Genomic DNA, 18238 nt, shown 5'->3' with positions numbered 1-18238 from the left:
ATTAAATAGGAAATCATCCTCTAATGGCTCAGTATGCATGGCAACATTGTGATACGATGCCGCACTAGCTATGACTTAAGTGTAGCCTGTACTATCCTCTGGTTGTGAAGGCTTAGAGGGATAGTAATCTGAGTTATTGTCTGGGATGGGGTCTGGATCATAAAGATCCAATGGATCCACATTGTCCTGCTGTGAATCAAATGAGTGTGATGGTGACTGCATAGGTGTAGGGCTGGTAGGTGGAGGGATATGTAAATGTGGAGAGTGAGGAGGAGAAAATTGAGGAGGTGGAGGCTTCTCCTTTGTTCTTGGCACTTTAGCTGGAGGCTGTGTAGTGTCCAATTCCTCTTGAAAGACTAATTTCCTCTTTGGTTTTGGAGGAGGTGCGGTTAAAATTCTGCCAGTCTCTTTATGGATGTGAATCCTGGCTTGCCTTTCATCCATTGTCTCTATTTGGGAGTCCTCCTCAGTAGTTTTATGGCTTTAAGTACTTGTGAAAGTCCATGCTCCTCAGTATAAATAGGAGTTTTCGGCTCTGAAGCTGTTTTTTTTCGGTATCGAAAAAGTGGGGGCTGAGGATGGCCTCGGCTCCGATAACGATTTTCAAGATTTCGACTCGAAAGAGCGATGTTTGCTCGGCTCAAGTCCGATGGCTTCGGAGGAGTGGCCTTTTTCGGTGCCGAAGTTGTGGGTTGGTCACCAAAAGTCTTTTTTCGGGTCGAGCCATGGCCTTCAGGCGGTGGCGGCCCCAAGGCCTTATGTTTTGGCTTGGCTGGGACAGGGGCAGGCGTACGCACGTGCTATCCTGCCATGACCGGTCTGTCCTCCTCGGATTCCTGGTCGGAGTCGGATCCTCGAACGGAGACAGCGGTCTGCATGATCTCCTCCTCTTCGACGTTGAGACGTTCAGTGCTTTTGGATGCCATCTCGATTCTCCGTGCTGTTCTGTTTTGGAGCGTTTTCTTGGATCTGAAGGATTTGCAGGCCTCACAATTTTCTTCCCTATGATCTGGGGAAAGGCTGAGATTACAGACGAGATGTTGGTACGTGTAAGGGAATTTAGCGTGGCACCAAGGACAGAATCGGAATGGAGTCTTCCATGAGGCTTCCAATCGGTCGGCCCGACGAGGCCCGAGTTGGGCGCGGGCGCCCCGAAGGACAAGTAAAGATGTTTGATCCGACGGTACCGAAGTGTCGATAGAAGGTAGAACGCGATCGAAACAATACCGACGAGAAATACGAGTTTTGAAGCTTTTCCGACTCTAATTATCGGAGCAAAAGGAAACACGTCCGAACCCGATGGCGGAAAGAAGACAATCTAACATGGAGTCGATACCCATGCACAATGGAGCCGAAGAGGAGGAGTCACTCGATCCCGTGACTCGAAAACACTTCTTCGAAGAAAAACAACTTGTAACACTCCGAGCCCAACACTAGATGGCAGACGTATGCACAGCATGTGTATTTGAAGCTACACATGCCATCGAACATATATATAAAATGAGAACCGCATTGCTCCTCACCTCTGCCTGCAGGCACAGGCTCCCAGCCTGCCCAGAGAGCCATGTGCGCATATGTGTTTGGCCAACTGTCTCGGGCTGGCAAACACACATGCGCTCTAAGGGGACTGCACAGAGTACTCCCCTCTGCTCGTCACAGCCTGTGGCCCGCCCCTTTCACAAAACAGTTTATTATCCCCTCCTTGTGAAAGGATTTGCAGCGGTTGCTGCTGGCAGGTGGTGTGTGAAAGTGGGGGGGGGGGTTGGAGGGTGTGGGGGTTTGCAACACTCCTCTGCCCTTTTGGAGGAGCCGCCCCTGGCAGCTACCCAATTAAAATGACATATTTTGCATTTTTAACCAGAACACCACTTGTAGCAATAATGAAGTGCATTCCAATTCATGCTTGTTAAAAGGCAAGGCCGTCCAGATATGCTGTTAATGTGTTATGGCTTGGTATGATGAAATGCCAGTGTTGAGGAAACATGTAAAACTTAGGAGCCATGTACAGTTCTACGAGACAGTAAAAGAGTTCATTCATGTTGCAGGATGGGTTTCAATACATTTATTAAAAAGAATGCAATCTACGATAAACTATATGAGCTGCAATTATGAGGGCAATGAGACAACAGGATTAGGATGGTTATAACCAGAAAGAAGAAAATAAACAGTCCCAACGTATTGGATCAACATACATAGATGAATTCTACCTAACCCCGAAGCAATAGCATAGCAGTGATAGCCTAATCTCTCCATACTAAGTACAAAAGAGGAGCAGCCACCACCCTTACCTGAAAAATAGGTGTCTGCCTGCCGTCTCCTGGGAAGGTTGTAGATACAAGGCTCAGGTCAGCAATGAAATGGCATGTAGCTTGGGCAGAATCCTGGCCAGACTTACCTCCCTGTTGTCCCTTGACTTGTACAGTTTTTTTCTAAGAAACATATTTCTGTTCTGTGAAAAGGCCTGACGTGGACATGTGCCTAGGTGTTGGACTGTTTACATACTCTTGTGGTGACAATTGTAGCTTATCATGTACTGTTCTTGTCAGCCTTGGACAGGGGTACATGGTGAAATGTCATGCACAGAATAATGACAACAATGCTTTCACAGAATAACAGAGTTACAGCTGATTAGAAAATAACATCCCAGATGAAAAGCAGGATAACAAAAAATGAATAAAACTGAATAAATTAAATTTGAGTGCACAAGTAGGTAAAATGGCACAGGCTGCAGGCCTAAGCTACTTTAAAATATGTCTGCCCAAGCAGAGTGTAAAATGAACCCATGACACTACAGCAATTCACTTTACTTGTCTTCCTCTAACTGCAAAGTTAAGAGGAGTTTGTAAGTTCCAACACCAATATTAAAAACATTAGCAGCAATTTGTCAGACAACATTGCCTGAAATTTGACCTCAGACTTTGAAGCACAGACAATGTGACAAGAGAAATACAGAATTTAAAGGCATCTTTATTTATTGCTTGGACTTCGGGGATCTACCAAAAATCGTCTTAAAAGCCACCAGCAGGTCACACCCATAGCTTAGGAAACACTGCATTAGTGCAATGTATGATGTGATAAGGCAACCATTCAAGGTCCTGTACAATAGTGAGAAAGGGGTGGTGAAGATTTATTTTAGGCACTCAAGCACTCAGAGGGCAAACATTCTCATCTAGGACTGATGATGCAATCTCTAGAAAAGGGGGGTTTAATTTCTTTTTGAACTGCTTTTAATTAATTTACAATAAACCAACAGGCAAATTGTTTTACAGTGTGAGAGCCTGATTAAGTCATATTATAAAGTTTGCTTTTTGTTCAAATAAAGCTTATACAAAATATTTAGAAGCATACATTTTAAACCCCCATTTTATGGCATGTACAACTACAATTCTAATCAGAAAGCTATAGTATAAGAAGAAAGGTACAATTAGTTTTATGTTACCGTATTCACTGTAGAGTCAGGTGCCAAAGTGATTTAACTGCAGAACATTTAGATTGCATCAAAAGAGATCACTATTACTCTGCTGCATACCTGGCTGCTTTGGGACATCCTCCTCTCTGAGTGGAATGGGCCTGCTTTTATCCTCCCAACTTCTAGGCTTACTGTACCTAGCGAACACTGACAAAGCAGATCACAGGTTACACAGGCATTCCTAATCTTTACAACATCTTATTTCACAGCAGACACAAAAGGAGATGATACCCACCAGTAATGAAAACTGCTCCAAGCATTCCATAGTTGGAAGATACATTTTGATATTGAAGAAAAGATTATGGCCGACTCATTTCAAGTACTGCTACTACTAAGTTAATATATGGTCTGTAGTCAATTAGTATGTTTCTCATCTACTCCAATGATCTCCATCAACGTAGGTGACTTAGATATAATGAGCAAAGAGTCCAGGGGTTCCCTTACTAGTGGACAGGGGCTTGCTCTAGCAATCACAAGGTACTCTCTTAGGGTGTAGTGTGGTTGAGCACCCTTAGGCTTATCAGAGAGGAGTATTACCCATTTACCATAGGAAACAGGTAATAAATGAGACACACAACTCAAGAAGGTGATCCACACAAATTTACAAAAATAACAAGTATCTTTATGTATGTTTAGGCACCAGAATCAATACGATCAGATAAGCACATTTTACAATAGAAATGATCACAGGTTTAAAAAGTCGACAGTGCAATATTCTGAAGCTGTAATGTTAACTTATGGGAGAGAAAACATATACAGCAAACAGGTACTCCACAGCAAAATACAGGACCAACATTCCGGACTTACAGTGAGTATGGGGCAGGGTCCTGGCCTACACCAACAGATCACCTCTGGAGGCACTGGGCGGCTAGGTGCAGTTCAGCATTGGGTGCCCCATTTAAGTTAATGGGGATCAGTCCGTGCAAAGAGATGCTACAGTTGAGGACTGGTGGACCAGTCAGGGTGAACCACCAAGTGGCTCAGTTCTTGCGATGCTTGGGGACGTAGGGACACCAGTGGTCCTCTTCCCCTCAGTCTGGGGTGTCAGGTTGCAGAGGGTCGTTAGACCGTCTGATTTTTGTCACCAGTGGTGGTCAATGTAGATGGGGCCCACGGTAACAGGCTACATGCGCAGACTGGGGGACCAGTCCAACTGAACCAACAAGTGGGCTCAGGTCTCACAGGCCTGGGGGACGTAGGGATACCAATGGTCCTGTTCTCCCTGGTCCAGAGCGTCTGAGTTCAGAGGTGCAGTGGACCGTTAGGTCCGTCACCGGAGGCATTTGCGGTTGAGGAGGGCCTGAGGGCTTGAGAACCATGCTGACACCACTGGCCCACTTCAACGTGGGCTTGGAGGCTTGGGTGCAATGGTGCTGTCTGCTGTTGGGTTTTGGTGGTCATGGGTCCTGTCAGGGTTCTTTGGTTTACCTACAAGATGCAGGAGAGTAGCTCCTGGTTCTTGGGTGAAAGCTGGCAGTCCTCCCAGGCTTTTGGAGGCAGAGGCAGCTGCAAGACAAGACGTCTTTTGCAAGATTGTGGAAGTCGGCAGAATGGCAGGGTTGAGCACCAAGTTAGTCACTGGTCTTCAGTTCTCACTTTTGCCTCTCTGGAGTGTCCTTCTTCTTCAGGTCAGCAGAATCTGATTTTCTGGTCCAGGAGCACCCCTAAAACTGAATTTAGGGGAGTGTAGAGTAGTAGCCAATGGGCTACTTACCCTTGGGGCCACTACACCCCTATGACCACTTCCTGATAAAAGTGGGCATAAACCTGTCCCAGAGTTCCTAACTGTGTCATCATTAGGATGGCAGATTTCTAAATGTAATGTAAATCAGGCTGCTCACCTTAGGGGTGAGACTGTCCTGAGGGGTGGACACGCCTCTCTGACTACTAATTTTCCCTCCCATCCAGGGGCCAAATGCGCCTTGGGGCAGGATGGTCGGCATCTCCCTCCTGAGGAAAGCCAGATCTGCATACGGAGGGTGGTGGGCTTCTTTGAAACCCCCTGCCTTGGAATGCAGATTTGAGGGTCATCCGGTTGGGAGCGGTGTGTGAACACCCTTGCCAAAGCAGGCTTTGCTCCTGACCAGCCGAGAGCAGAGGATCTCACCCCTGGGGGTCAGAAACATGTCTGATGGTGGCAGGCTGGCTAAAACTAGTCGGCCAGTACACCAGCAGCTGATATGTTTTCAGTGGGCACCTCTTAGGTGCCCTCTGGGTGCATGTATTAATATATCCATCACTAGAAGCAGTGAGGGTTTATTAATATGAGATGTTTGATACCAAACATCCCTAGTTTCAGTGAAGCCATCATGTAGCTGTGTAACTCATATTGACCCATGCCCGGCACATGTACTAAAATGGCTTCCCTGATCACTTATGTCTAAGAATCGACAAAGACATAACAGGGGCATATCTACTCTTGCAGATATGTCCTCACATGAAATATAACACAACCTGCCTTAAGGCTGGAAGGCCTGCTGTAGAGGTAACTTACATATATTGCATGCAGTGTAAGAGGGCATGGCACACAGGCTGTGTGTCTTGTCGTGCTTTCATTTTTAGTTGCCCCCAAAACACGCAGCCTGCAACTGCAGTCTGCATGTGCTAGGGGAGGGGTCCCTAATGGTGGAACAATTCATTCTGCAGCAGTTGGAGATTCTCTTTTGTGCCCATGCCCTAGGTACCTGGGAAACATTTACTAGGGACTTAAAGATGTGCCAAAGGTACTGCCAACTGGGAAACAATTGTACAGTTTTAGGAGAAGAAATCTGACACTGGGGACCTGGTTAGCAAGAACCCAGTGCACCTTCAGTCAAAACTGCATCAAATACCAGGCAAAAAGTGGGGGTGAATATGGCAAAAAGGCATGCTTTCCTACACTCCCTGGACTCTTACTCCCCTATCCATCACTGTTCTGCATTGCAGTGCATCAAGCAGAAGCCCTTCATATAGAACACAAAGAAAAACATCCACTTCTCACACTCTATCAAAATAAAAAGTTGTGGCTGGGCTCAACTTGAACAAACCCATCTCCACCAACACTGCTGGCAAATGGAACCTTGTCATCTCTAGTCTCAACTTCATAAGTCTGTAAATATGTAAAGAGGAATTAGCTTCAGTCACAGCAGCAGAATTTAAGAAGACATTCCATGTGGTCAACAACTAACTGTAGAAACCAATCTGCACAGTATTGATCCTCTGCCACAGGGATATACAAGGGAACAACTGCTTAGTAAAGAGGATTTACAGTGACGCTTGTGAGGTTCTGAGGTCTCCAGGAAGGATTAATGAGATTATGTACTAACCAGGTTTACTCTAGGAGGTCTCTGAAGTATTTTGAGAGCTCCAACACATGCCCTGTGGTGAGTGCTTTACAGCCTGAGGTTCTGGTAAAGAGGTTGCATCAGAAGCCACAGCAGTTCCATGAAAATGTCCTTCCTCGCTACTGAAATCACAAACAGCAGTTCCACCCTGTCAAGTGTCTGTGTTAGGTTAACCACAGTAAGTACTAGTTGGGATCACAAGAGGTGTATGCTGAAATTTCTTGTCACTTCCTCTGAGCACAGATAAAAGACTGAGTGTGCACAAAATTTCAAGTCAAATGACATTTCCCAAAATCTCATATTTTCATTATTTTTGCTCGCAATGTCAAAAATATGCAACCCTAAGTTCAAATGTAAATGCTGTGTTAGATTTACAGATGTGCAATTATGTCGTTGCTACAAATAGGAGACTTGAATAAGGGCTCCAGTTGCACATCAGCTGTATATCACAGAAGACACCCTAATCACTAGGTCACGAAAACAAAACAGCAAAATAAACTTGAATTTAGAGGTGAAGGAAAAAACAATATCTTCATGTTGACAATTTAAGGTTGTACTGGAAACAAGGTCACTGTCATTTGTATTCATAATATTCAGAGAATCATCAGATCGTTAAGCAAGCCATCTGTCCTAAATGTCCTGAAAAAAAAAAACACTTTCCTGGGCCAGCCCCACCTCTCTTCTCAACACACTACCCATGACCAGGATCTCCTGAATCTCTGGTCATTTCTAAACTGGAGACAGAAAGGGAAGGTTATTACAGGTTAACATCAACACCATAACAATTTGTTCTGACAATCTTTCTCAAATCTATACAAACATGCTTATAGTCAGACGCTTGAATGCACCACTCTGTTGTCGTTCTAAGAAATAACTGCATTTTCACTCTTAACTTACTGCCACAAAAACCCCACTTAGTCTTCTCCTTTTTCTTATCTTCCTCATAATTTGCCTCCAATAACAAATTCATCCCCTTCACAAAACTCATTCATTAACATGACTATCAAGTTCCCATCTACCTTATATCCAGACAAAAAAGTCTTACCCAATTCCATTGACCCTTGCATTATGTGTCTACTGCACGTCCCCACTTACTTACTCATCTCCAAACTTCAATCAAACTACCACATGATCACTAATAAGTTCATTCAGCCATGTCTGAAACTCACCTTTCAATGTATGCCTCTCTCACCAATATTTAGCCCTACTTCTTAACCTTGTATCACTCACTCTGCATGGATCAGGACCTGCCTGCATGCTTTTTTCCTACAGTTGATTACGGAATGTAAACCATGTGAAGATGAAAAATCAGGACAGCAGAAAAGCTAGAAACCTAATGTGTGCTAAACAAGGGCCTGTAACCCGCAGAACAACGTCGGCACAGTCACAGGAAAGACAAAGGATTTTTGAGGTTTCCTCTGGTATATGGTTATGCAGCTTTTATGATTCCTAGATAAAACCCTGTGAGGGATGCTGGTGAATAGAAGCAAGAAAAGCATAATAAAATGCACTAAACAGATAAGGCTTCAGACAAAAAGCATAAATAAAACGGTACAAATGTACTACCAAAGGAGGAACAACAAAAATTCTAGGGTAAAAACAGGTGCAGTGAGAATTCATAGTAAGCTAAAAGAAAAATACAGGCTAGATTTCGGGTACTCTATTTGAGGATGATAACAATGGTTTAAGGCCTGGCAAGTTGGTTGACCAAGCTAATAATGTAGAGATTGTTTCTGACGTTAATTTCACTGAAATGGAAGGCGGACACAGAGATCTTTATCAGGTTTGTTTCACATCCATAGAACAAGCTTAACAAATATACAGGAGAGTGATGGTGGTATGAAAAACAAAGCAGGACTGGTGGAGCAATCACTGACTCAGCTACCTTTGCTGGTGGATGTTATTGTAGGCAGATATACAGAGCAGATTTCTCTGGCACAAGTGAGTAATAGGCAAAATGTAAATGAAATAGAAATTCTACATCATGATATAGATTTGGCATGTTCCTTTGGTGAAATACCCTAGTGATGAAGCAATTACTCTGGGCCAGAGCAGGCACTATTACAAGTTGATGCACAATGTGCGATAACTCTTTCTGGGTTCTTCTGTTTGTACTATGAGTATTAGAAAATGTTGGTTTCAGAGTATGTCATCCTGATGGAAGGAACTAATGATGCTATCTGAAAACGTCTCGGAGAAGGCTACCAGAACAAGGGTGCCCTGATACACTTTAAAATGATCAAATTAAGGCACACTTCAGAGTTGTCAAGAAATGCATTTATTTCAGCCTCACACTCTATCCAATATAAAATACAAAAATCCAGAGACATTAAAAATGCTTCATTCAGATTATCAACTCAATTTGCCAGAATGTAAATGCCACCAGCAACCACACTGGCAAGCGACACATTCCATCCTACTCTACTCAACAAGGGCATGTCATTTAACCTCTCACCATCCAAACTATCACTTCCAAAATAAACTTCTTAAAAATCATTGCCCCTGTAGCTCTTGCACATATCGTTAAAATTGTCAACTCATCACTCCTTAACAACCTCCATATAATTTCGAATAGAACAGTTCAAATCATATCTATTCTCAATCGCTGTTTTAATATTTAAATTACCACACCATCACACTTAAGGGAATACATTAATAATAGAAGAGTTCAAAACTGCAATTCTGTTGTTATTATAGTTAAGTAACTAGGTTCTTCTCCATCTCAAATCTATTCTACATTCAGAAGCTAGACATCAAATATACAATAGGTCCTTTTTCAAAGTTGGAGAATGTGAAGGTTGAATAGCAGCAAACAAATATTGTAACACTGTCTTCCTTACTTGTTCCTACCTCCATAAATGAACTGCTATACAATAATGTTGTGTGAAGGTAATACAGATGGTCATGTTTAAGCTACATTAATGTCAGTGAATAATGTATTTCCTCCATAGGCTAATGATGCTCCTTTTCTGTTTCTGAATGAGGTTTACATTATCTGCTAAAGAATAACATAAGGAAATGTTGCTTACCCTGTAAGCATCTGTTCGTAGCACGTAGTGCTCTATATTCACATGCTGTGTATTCTCCAGTTATCTAGTTTTGGACCAGGATGTGTGCAAGTTTTTTTCATGAAAGGAGTCTTCTCAAGTCAGAAGGCAGTGTGATTCCACCTCCTGCTGGTAATGTGAATGGGCATCAGCTCTACTGCTAGACTGTTTTCTGCGCAGCAGGTAAGAATGGAGATGGCACAAAGCAATACAGAAGAGAGAGAGAGACGACTATGCAGGAAACGTAAGGACAAAGATTTCTGGGTAGGAGGGTGAGCACAAGTGAATCTACAGCACTACATGTCACAAAGATATGCTTACAGGGTAAGTAACATTTTCCGTTCGAGGCATGTGTGGCTGTTGATACAAATATTGTGCATAGACTGTAAAACAGTCTTCCCATAACTAGTGGCTAGCCGGTGGGTGTTGCAGTAGACTGGAACGTTGTACAGAGTGCAGCATGGTCAACACTTGCTTGTTGGCATGCTAGTACATCCACACAATATTTTTTTGTGAAGTCTAGGTTGCTGCTCTGTAGATGTCAGCTAATGGGATGTTCCCCAGGAAGGCCATAGTGGCCCCCTTTTCATATAAAGAATGGGCACTTGGAGGAATAGGCAAAGCCCTCTTGGCTTTCACATAACATGTTTGGATACATTTGTCTAGCCATCTGGCTATTCCTGATTTTGAGAGAGCCCTCCCTTTGTGGGGTTTAGAAAAAAACAACAAAGAACTGTTGAGTTTTTTAAAAGGGTTTTGTTCCATCTACGGAGTACATTAGGGCTCGCCTGATGTCTAATGAATGTGGAGACCATTCTGTAACAGAGTCAGATTGGGGGAAGAAAACTGGAGGATCTATAGACTAGTTAAGGTGGAAAGGAGAAACCACCTTAGTGAGAAATTTAGGGTTAGCGCGAAGGACAACCCTATCCATGTGAACCTGAAAGAAAGGTTCTTCCAATGTTAAAGCTTTGAGCTCACTGACCCCTCTGAGTGAGGTGATCGCAAGAAGAAATGCCACCTTCCAGAAGAGTAACTGAAGGGAGCAGGTATAGAGGGGTTTAAAGGGAGAGCCCATAAACCTTGTGAGAACAATACTGAGATTCCACACAGGGGCTGGGGGAGACCCGTGGAGGAATAACCATTTTGAGACCCTCCACGAACGCTTTGATCACAGCAATCATGAAGAGCAATATATGTTGTCTGTTTGGAGATAGGCAACCTCTGCCGCTAAGTTGAGTCAGATGGAGGTGAACACTAGTCCACAGATCTGTAGGTGTAGGAAGCAGCTGACAATGTCTTGGATGTGAGCTGCTAATGGATCAATGCATCCCGATAGGCAGAAGAGGGAAACTGTTTTCATTTGACAGCACAGCAGATGCGAGTAGTAGGCCTGTGTGCTTCCTTAATAATATGTATGCATTCAGGAGGATGGTTTAAAGACCTCAGGAGCCAGACCACAAGGTTGAGTGTCCTGAGACTGGGATGCCTGATTTCTGTGTGAGAAGGTCCAGCCTGCTGGGAAGGCGCTCATGTGGAATCACTGAGCACTCGAGGAAAGTAGTGAGCCGTGGCTGTCTGGCCCAGGTGACAGTCACCAGGATGATGGTGCAAGATATCTGCAAAAGCCTCCATTCTACAAACAGAAGGAAAAGAAGAAGCAGAAAAGCGAAAGGCAAATGCCGCCCATAGTGCATTGCCCATAGGCTGTGGGTGCAGCAACATGGAGGGGAAGTTTAGGAATTTTGTGTTTTCTGAAGTAAGAGGCCCACCTCGGGGAAGCTCCCAGCGCTGAAAGTACGTGAGGAGGATTCATATGTGAAGCTCCCCTAGTGGACTTGACGCCGCAACCTGCTGAGGAGGTCTAAGAAGTCGTTCACCCCCAGCAGGTACTCCGCGAGTTGATGGATTTGTGGTGGAGAGCCCACTGCCAAATGGTCTGGACTAACTGCAAGAGTAGGGGAGACAGGGTGCTGCCCTGTTGCTGAAGGTCGTATACGGTTGTCATGTTGCTAGCCAGGATGAGAACTACCTTACCCACAATGTGGCAGAGGAAGGCCCTCAGCACTAGGTATATTGCTAACACCTCCAGGTAATTGATGTAGAGACACTGGTGACTGGGTTTCCACTGACCTTGGACAGTCATGTCCAGTAAATGCACCCCCAGCCAGTGAGAGAGGAGTATGTTGTAACAGTAATCTGCAGAACATGGTCCAGAAAAGGCCCCCCTGCAACATATTGTTAGTGTTCCACCACTGCAGAGAGGAATGTGTGCATCAGCTGATCTTCCCAGTGACCCTCTACTTCAGAATATTGATGCTATAAGCATTCTTGCAGCTGGTGCATGTGTAATCTGGTGGGGGAACTACGACGATGGAGGAGGCCATCAAGCAAGGAGATGCATGACTATACAGACTGTGGCCTGTTGATTTGGTTATAAGAGAGTGAGCAACACATGGAAGGACTACACTTAAAGGGCTGGAATAGGTCTTACCGCCTCAGAATTAAGGAACGTCCCCTAGGTAGGATTGGATCTACAGGGGTTGGAGATTGGACTTGGTGGCATGGATAGTAAGCCCCAGGTCATGTAAAAGGTTTAACATGGCCTCAGTGTGTGTGTGCCACACTGTTGTTTAAATGTGCTCTTTATCAGCCAATCATCCATGGAAGCCCAAGTGTTCATCTAATACTGCTGGGCATTTTGTAAACATTCTGGGTGCGATGGTGACACTGAAAGGCAGCACCTTGAACTGGTAGTGTTTGCCACTAACCGCAAACTAGAGGTAGCGACGGTGCACTGGATGAATCGGGATGTGGAAGTCAGCATCTTTGAGATTGAGGGAAGTCATGAAGTTGCCTCACTGCAGTAGTGGAATGACATCCTGCAGAGTGACTATTTGGAAGTGATCTGACAGGATGTATTACTTTTTATAGGTCTGAGGTTCAGGATAGGGACCCATCTTTCTTGGGAATGAAGAATTAGAGGGAGTACATTCTTGTGCCTTGCAGGTGTGATGGCACTGACTCTTTCACCCTTGAGAAGGAGCATGTGCACCTATTTCTGAAGGAGGCGTTGATGATGTAGGTAAAGGGCATGTTTGCAAGGTGGAATTTTAGGAGGAGTGGAAGTGAGCTCCAAACAATAACTGTGTTTGGTGATATATAATAACCACTGGTGTGAGGTGACCTTTTGTCAGTGGAAAAGAAACCTTGAAGTAGAGCTTCAACTGGAGTTGTGTAATAACAGAGGAAGGAGGTGCAAGTCACTGCTCTGCGGGCCATTTCCCTTGGGGGAACTGCCTTTGCCTATGGAGCTGTTGCCCTGGTAGAGCCTATCAAAGTAACCCCTAGAGGAGGGCTGTTGAGACTGCTGGCGCTGGAAGGAGGTGGAAGCCACAGGGGATGTTGCTTTGGACCCATCTATGGAGACTGACAGCTCAAAGAACCCACTAAGAGTGTGGCAGGGTGCTGGAGCGCACCCATGTCCTTGGCGGTCTCCGAATCTTTTTTTTATTTTTTCCAGCATCTCATAAATCTGCGAGCCAAAGAGGTGCTGTCCGTTGAAGGGCAGGTTGAGAAGTTGCTCAGGACATATGGCTTGAAGCCAGAGACACAGAACGAGGCATGCCCACGAATAAGCTAGCTGGCATTGATACCGCCAACTGCAGTATCCATGGCACCAATAGTGTTAGAGATAAGTTTGCCCTCTGAGACTAGCTCATGACCTCTCTTCTGGCATACCTTTGAGCCCTGTTATATTGTGACAGCCAGTCGATGGAATTGGCAATACGCCAGTGGTTGGCTGACAGCGCAACAACACGTTTGCCCACTACATCAATATGCTTGTTTTCCTTCTCCAGCAGAGGTGCTTTGCCAGTGCTTTGTGCATTGGCTCTTCTGCCAGCAGTGTACACTACCAATGAGTCGAGAGGGAGATGTTCATTGATCGAGACTGGCTTTGCCAATGCTAGCTTAACATGTTATGAATGTCTATTTTCTGACCATGATCATTCAATATTCTTAGATCCTTTCTTTTGAAGTTAAATTAATCTTAGAACCAAGAGCTGGTGATCTTTGTGCACTTTTTTCTTAGCACAGGTTGAGCTAGTTTATAAGTCTCCAAGATGTCTATGTTACATTGCTTATTTGCTAAATATACAGCAGAGATCATTATGATACTGGGCATGGATTTGTTGAGGGAGAGATTAAGTTGTTCTGGAGTAACTAGTTTAGAGTCATTTTTAGGAACCGTATTATAGATGGTGTCCCAAGGACACAACATACACGTGCACCCACAGTTTGCATATAGGAACACTTTGATATTACAAAAGAGGCCACAGACGTTTGTGCTGACCTTTCTGTAATACAGATCACACTAGAGGTAAATGTGTCTCATGCAATCTCCCAGGGACATTCCCTTATCTATAATATTAATAGAAACACAGACACATGGCAAAGAGACTGTCAAGAGACACGCTGACTGTGCGGCCACATATAGGTGGCGCACAATCAGGGCACCCCAAGAGTACCCCTTTAAAGGAGGAAAAGGGTCCCAGTGTAGCCCAAAGAATCCTCCTAAGGTGGGTGCAGTCACTAATAGCGCCTCCCCACAAGGTGATAACCCCTTGAAAATGCTGCATGCGTGGCAGAGTTTGCAACAGCTATGTGCAATATCCCCATGTGAAGTGACAGCTGACAGAACCTATTTGTCTGATATATTTTCCTATTCATTTGGGTAATCACGCAGCCACAACCACACCCCCAACCCACTCCACAAAAGGATTGTCTTGTAAAATACTTTTGTTGACATTGTGTTTGTAGTTGCATGCTGCTTGCTGTGGTCATATAGCTGTCAACGTTCATGGGGTTGTATCACATTTTACCTTTGTGTGAATATGCTTCTATGGCATGTCCCACTAGCTTTTAGGTTTGCCCTTTCACTGTCATTTTCATCACTGTTAAGGTGCCCTTGAATGGACTGGCAAGCAAATTTCTCGATCTAATGTTTTGCATTATAAAAGTGACAATAGGTAGCAAAATTTATTTAGATGTTTTTATCTATTTTTAAACACGTTTACGGCCATGTACCGTGGTCGGTTCACCAAATTTTGTGAAATCCTGCAAAAGCACCTTGGTAACAGGTATCACTAAGTTTAAATGCCTTATAACTTAAGAAATACTTACCCTAAATAACTGCAGTATCAAAAAAGCATGCTATTTGCACCTGTTCTGCCATTTGATAAAGTTTGTTTTGACCAATGACTTTGTGTTTCACCACTGCGCATATTAGTTGCTCAATGTTCACCAGTAGCACATGGTATGTTTTGTTCAGTTGAGCCGCCTATGGGCTTTGACATGGCATTAGCCATTACTTTCTGTATTCAGTTTAGCCGCCTATGGGCTTTGACATTGCATTAGTCATTACATTCTGTATTCTGCCTATTGGCTTTGACATGCTGTATCCAGTCTAGCCGCCTATTGGCTTTGACATTGCATTCCTATTGGCTTTGACATGATATTATACATTACATTTTGTATTCAGCTCCGCTGCCTATTGGCTTTGACATGATATCATATATTGCATTTTATATTCAGCTCAGCTGCCTATTGGCTTTGACATGATATTATACATTGCATTTTGTATTCAGCTCAGCTGCCTATGGGCTTTGACATGATATTATACATTGCATTTTATATTCAGCTCAGCTGCCTATTGGCTTTGACATGACACTAGACATTGCATTTGATATTTAGGTTAGCTGCCTATTGCCTTTAACATGACATTGCATTTGATACTTAGGTTAGCTGCCCATTGCCTTTAACGTGGAGTTAGACATTGCAGTTGAGAATCCAAGCTGTATTTTTCCAAGCTGTGTTTTTGCACAAGATGAACCAAGATGTTTTGTTCTCACAGTAGACTAGACATGATAAGAGAGAGTACATGGGTGTTGTTCTCTCTGCTTGAGCTTGGGAACAGGAGTAGTCTTGGAGACCTGGCCAGTCTCCAAAAGGCTTGCTCAGTTTCCCAGGTCTGAGAGGAGGGGGCACACCTTTGTAACGAATGTAACAGGCTGCAGAGGGTCAGATTCGAATCTGCCGGACCTCGTGCTGGAGCTTGGCGCAGGTTGCCAGCAATCCCGTGTGGGTAGATGAATCTCTCTTTCTCGCGGCTGACAGGGGTCATCAGCTTGCAGACCTTAGAAAGATGAAGCTGTAGATAGTTCCCACACAGTGAAGTATTTGTTTCGCTTTGCATTCAATATCTTATAAATATAACCTGCTGTGTATATTGCAAACTGATATATTTTGTTTGATTAACGCGGACTTGAAAGCTACTAATTCGTCATTCATAAATATTGTGGTTGGGGAAGAATTAACAACAATAAAAGTCTTCTTTGACCTCAGAAGTGCATTTCTGTTGTGTTATGTTAGTGCTTAGAAACTAGATAAGAGGAAAGCACTACAATTGGTACCAGGAGTCGTGGGGTCGGTCATTAAGAGGTGATTAAGAGGGTGTTGACGAGTTGGTAGATTTCTAAGTGCACACTTTAAAAGTGTAATTGTTTTTGTTGTTTGGAGAATTACAGAAATTGTTTTTTTTGGAGAATCACAGTAGCACGCAGACCATGTCTGAGAATTCATGTGTTGATAAACTGCCTGATGGTGCTAAGAAAAACTGTGAATTGTTTTCTGTTTGGGGAATTACAGAAGCACTGCAGACCATGTCTGAAAATGCATGTGTAGCTAAAAGGCCTGATATTGCTTTGAGAAATAATTTTGGTTGTACATATGTAGAAAACGTGTCTTTTGGAAGTAATGATGACAGAAAGGTCTGGATACCTTTATCTGCTTACAGAGAAATGCAGGAGAAATGTAGGAAGTTGGAACATGAAAATAGGAATTTACGTGAGCAAATTAGCCCGACTGAAAGTTATAAAAAGGCTGTTTTTGAAGAATCTTTCTTGTCCCATTCCAGTAATGAGGGGGTTAAGACAGCTCCGAGCTGCACTGAGTTTTCGTGTGAGCCAGGGTTTTTGGCAGACAAAATGCATTCCTTAACTGATAACACGGACGAGAGAGACCAGAATGTGATTTACGAGTTACCGTTGCAAAATGCACAAGTAAAACGAAGGATTTTAGAGCAAGACACCCCGAGTTTTATTAGCTTGTTTGATTTTTGGAAAAAGAATATCCCTCATTTGAGTGAAATCCTAACACTTTTGTATATGGTCACTGTGAAAAATTATATGCAGCTGCGCGCTTGTGATTTGGCAAATGAAATAATGCAGACTTTAGGTTTCTGCGCAGTGCAAGAAGGAAATACTGATGTACATGTAATTCAAGAACAAGGGAAGAAAATAGTGCCCCTAGCTAGAATCATACAATGGATCTGGTATTTGCAAGACAGGGCTAGAGTACCACAGGTAAAAGAGTTATCAATGAAATTGTGTGCACCATTTGAATTCGTGTCCACTGAAGATAAAAAGCATGTTTGTTTTACTAATGATTCATTGACTGAAATGTTGCTTTTCTGGCACAGTAGAAGGAACAGCGTTGTATAATGTGTGTCAGATTTTAAAGCAAGAGCTACGTGAGATGTGTCATTTTTATGCTGATTTTTGGTCCATTGCTAATGTTTTAGCACCTAACTGGTTCAATTACCTTGCAGATGTTAATGAGAAAAATTCAGAGAGAGAAGTGTACACCCAGAATTCTGCCTTAGTGGGGATGGCTAAGTGGGTGCCCCAGAAATGTGAACAGCTGAGAGAAAAAGCCACTTACAGGTGGGCAGAGATGAGAGAGATGCACATTCCCCTAGATTTGATAAAAACTGTGCAGCACGCACAAAAGCAATATGTCATGCAAGCAGTCACAGAGCAGTTGGGGAGAGGAAAGTTACCAGATCAGAAATGGCAAATTGTTCAGGTTTTAGGGAGAGTGATTGCTGCAAATTACCAAGGAAAAATCGAACTTATGCTGATACCTAGAAAAGAATCTGATTCGTTCATACAAATTGGAGACAGAATGGCCCAAATTGACAAAAGTGCAGTGAATGGAGGTTTGTTAAAGAAGGAGTCTGCCCCAGCCCTTCTGACAGTGCAAGAAAAGGGAAGCTGTGGTGCAGCAGATAAAAACCTCAGTGCTGATGTGTGGGCTGAAGCCCCAAGTGATCCTCCAGAACCTGCAGTGAATATAACAAAGGGCCCCAAAAAACGTCCTGCTGATTATAAAACAGGGAAAGAAAGAGGAAGGGTGCAGTTTAAATGAAAAATGTTATTTGCAAGAAAAGTCATACTTGTTTCTTTTGCAGATCCTACCACGTTTCGCTACTGTCCCTGAGTGTGCTGTGTGGTCCCCCTTCCGGTGTGTGCGTGTGGGGTCGGGGAACGGACCGAATC

General features: G+C 43.7%; 1 protein-coding gene across 12 annotated transcripts in view; it reads right to left on the bottom strand.

Moving 5' to 3' along the window:
- MPDZ (multiple PDZ domain crumbs cell polarity complex component) overlaps window positions 1-18238 on the bottom strand; it is a 1044214-nt gene that overhangs the window by 121706 nt on the left and 904270 nt on the right. For all 12 annotated transcript variants that reach the window (XM_069238948.1, XM_069238974.1, XM_069239000.1 and 9 more), the window contains one exon: window positions 3530-3616. In XM_069238948.1, the coding sequence (XP_069095049.1) occupies window positions 3530-3616 (87 nt within the window). The remainder of the gene's footprint in view (window positions 1-3529; window positions 3617-18238) is intronic.

The sequence above is a fragment of the Pleurodeles waltl genome, chromosome 1_2 (genome assembly GCF_031143425.1).
Source record: "Pleurodeles waltl isolate 20211129_DDA chromosome 1_2, aPleWal1.hap1.20221129, whole genome shotgun sequence".
Lineage (NCBI taxonomy): Eukaryota > Metazoa > Chordata > Amphibia > Caudata > Salamandridae > Pleurodeles > Pleurodeles waltl.
The sequence above is the reverse complement of the archived record's forward strand: the minus strand, read 5'-3'. Positions and strand labels throughout refer to the sequence as shown.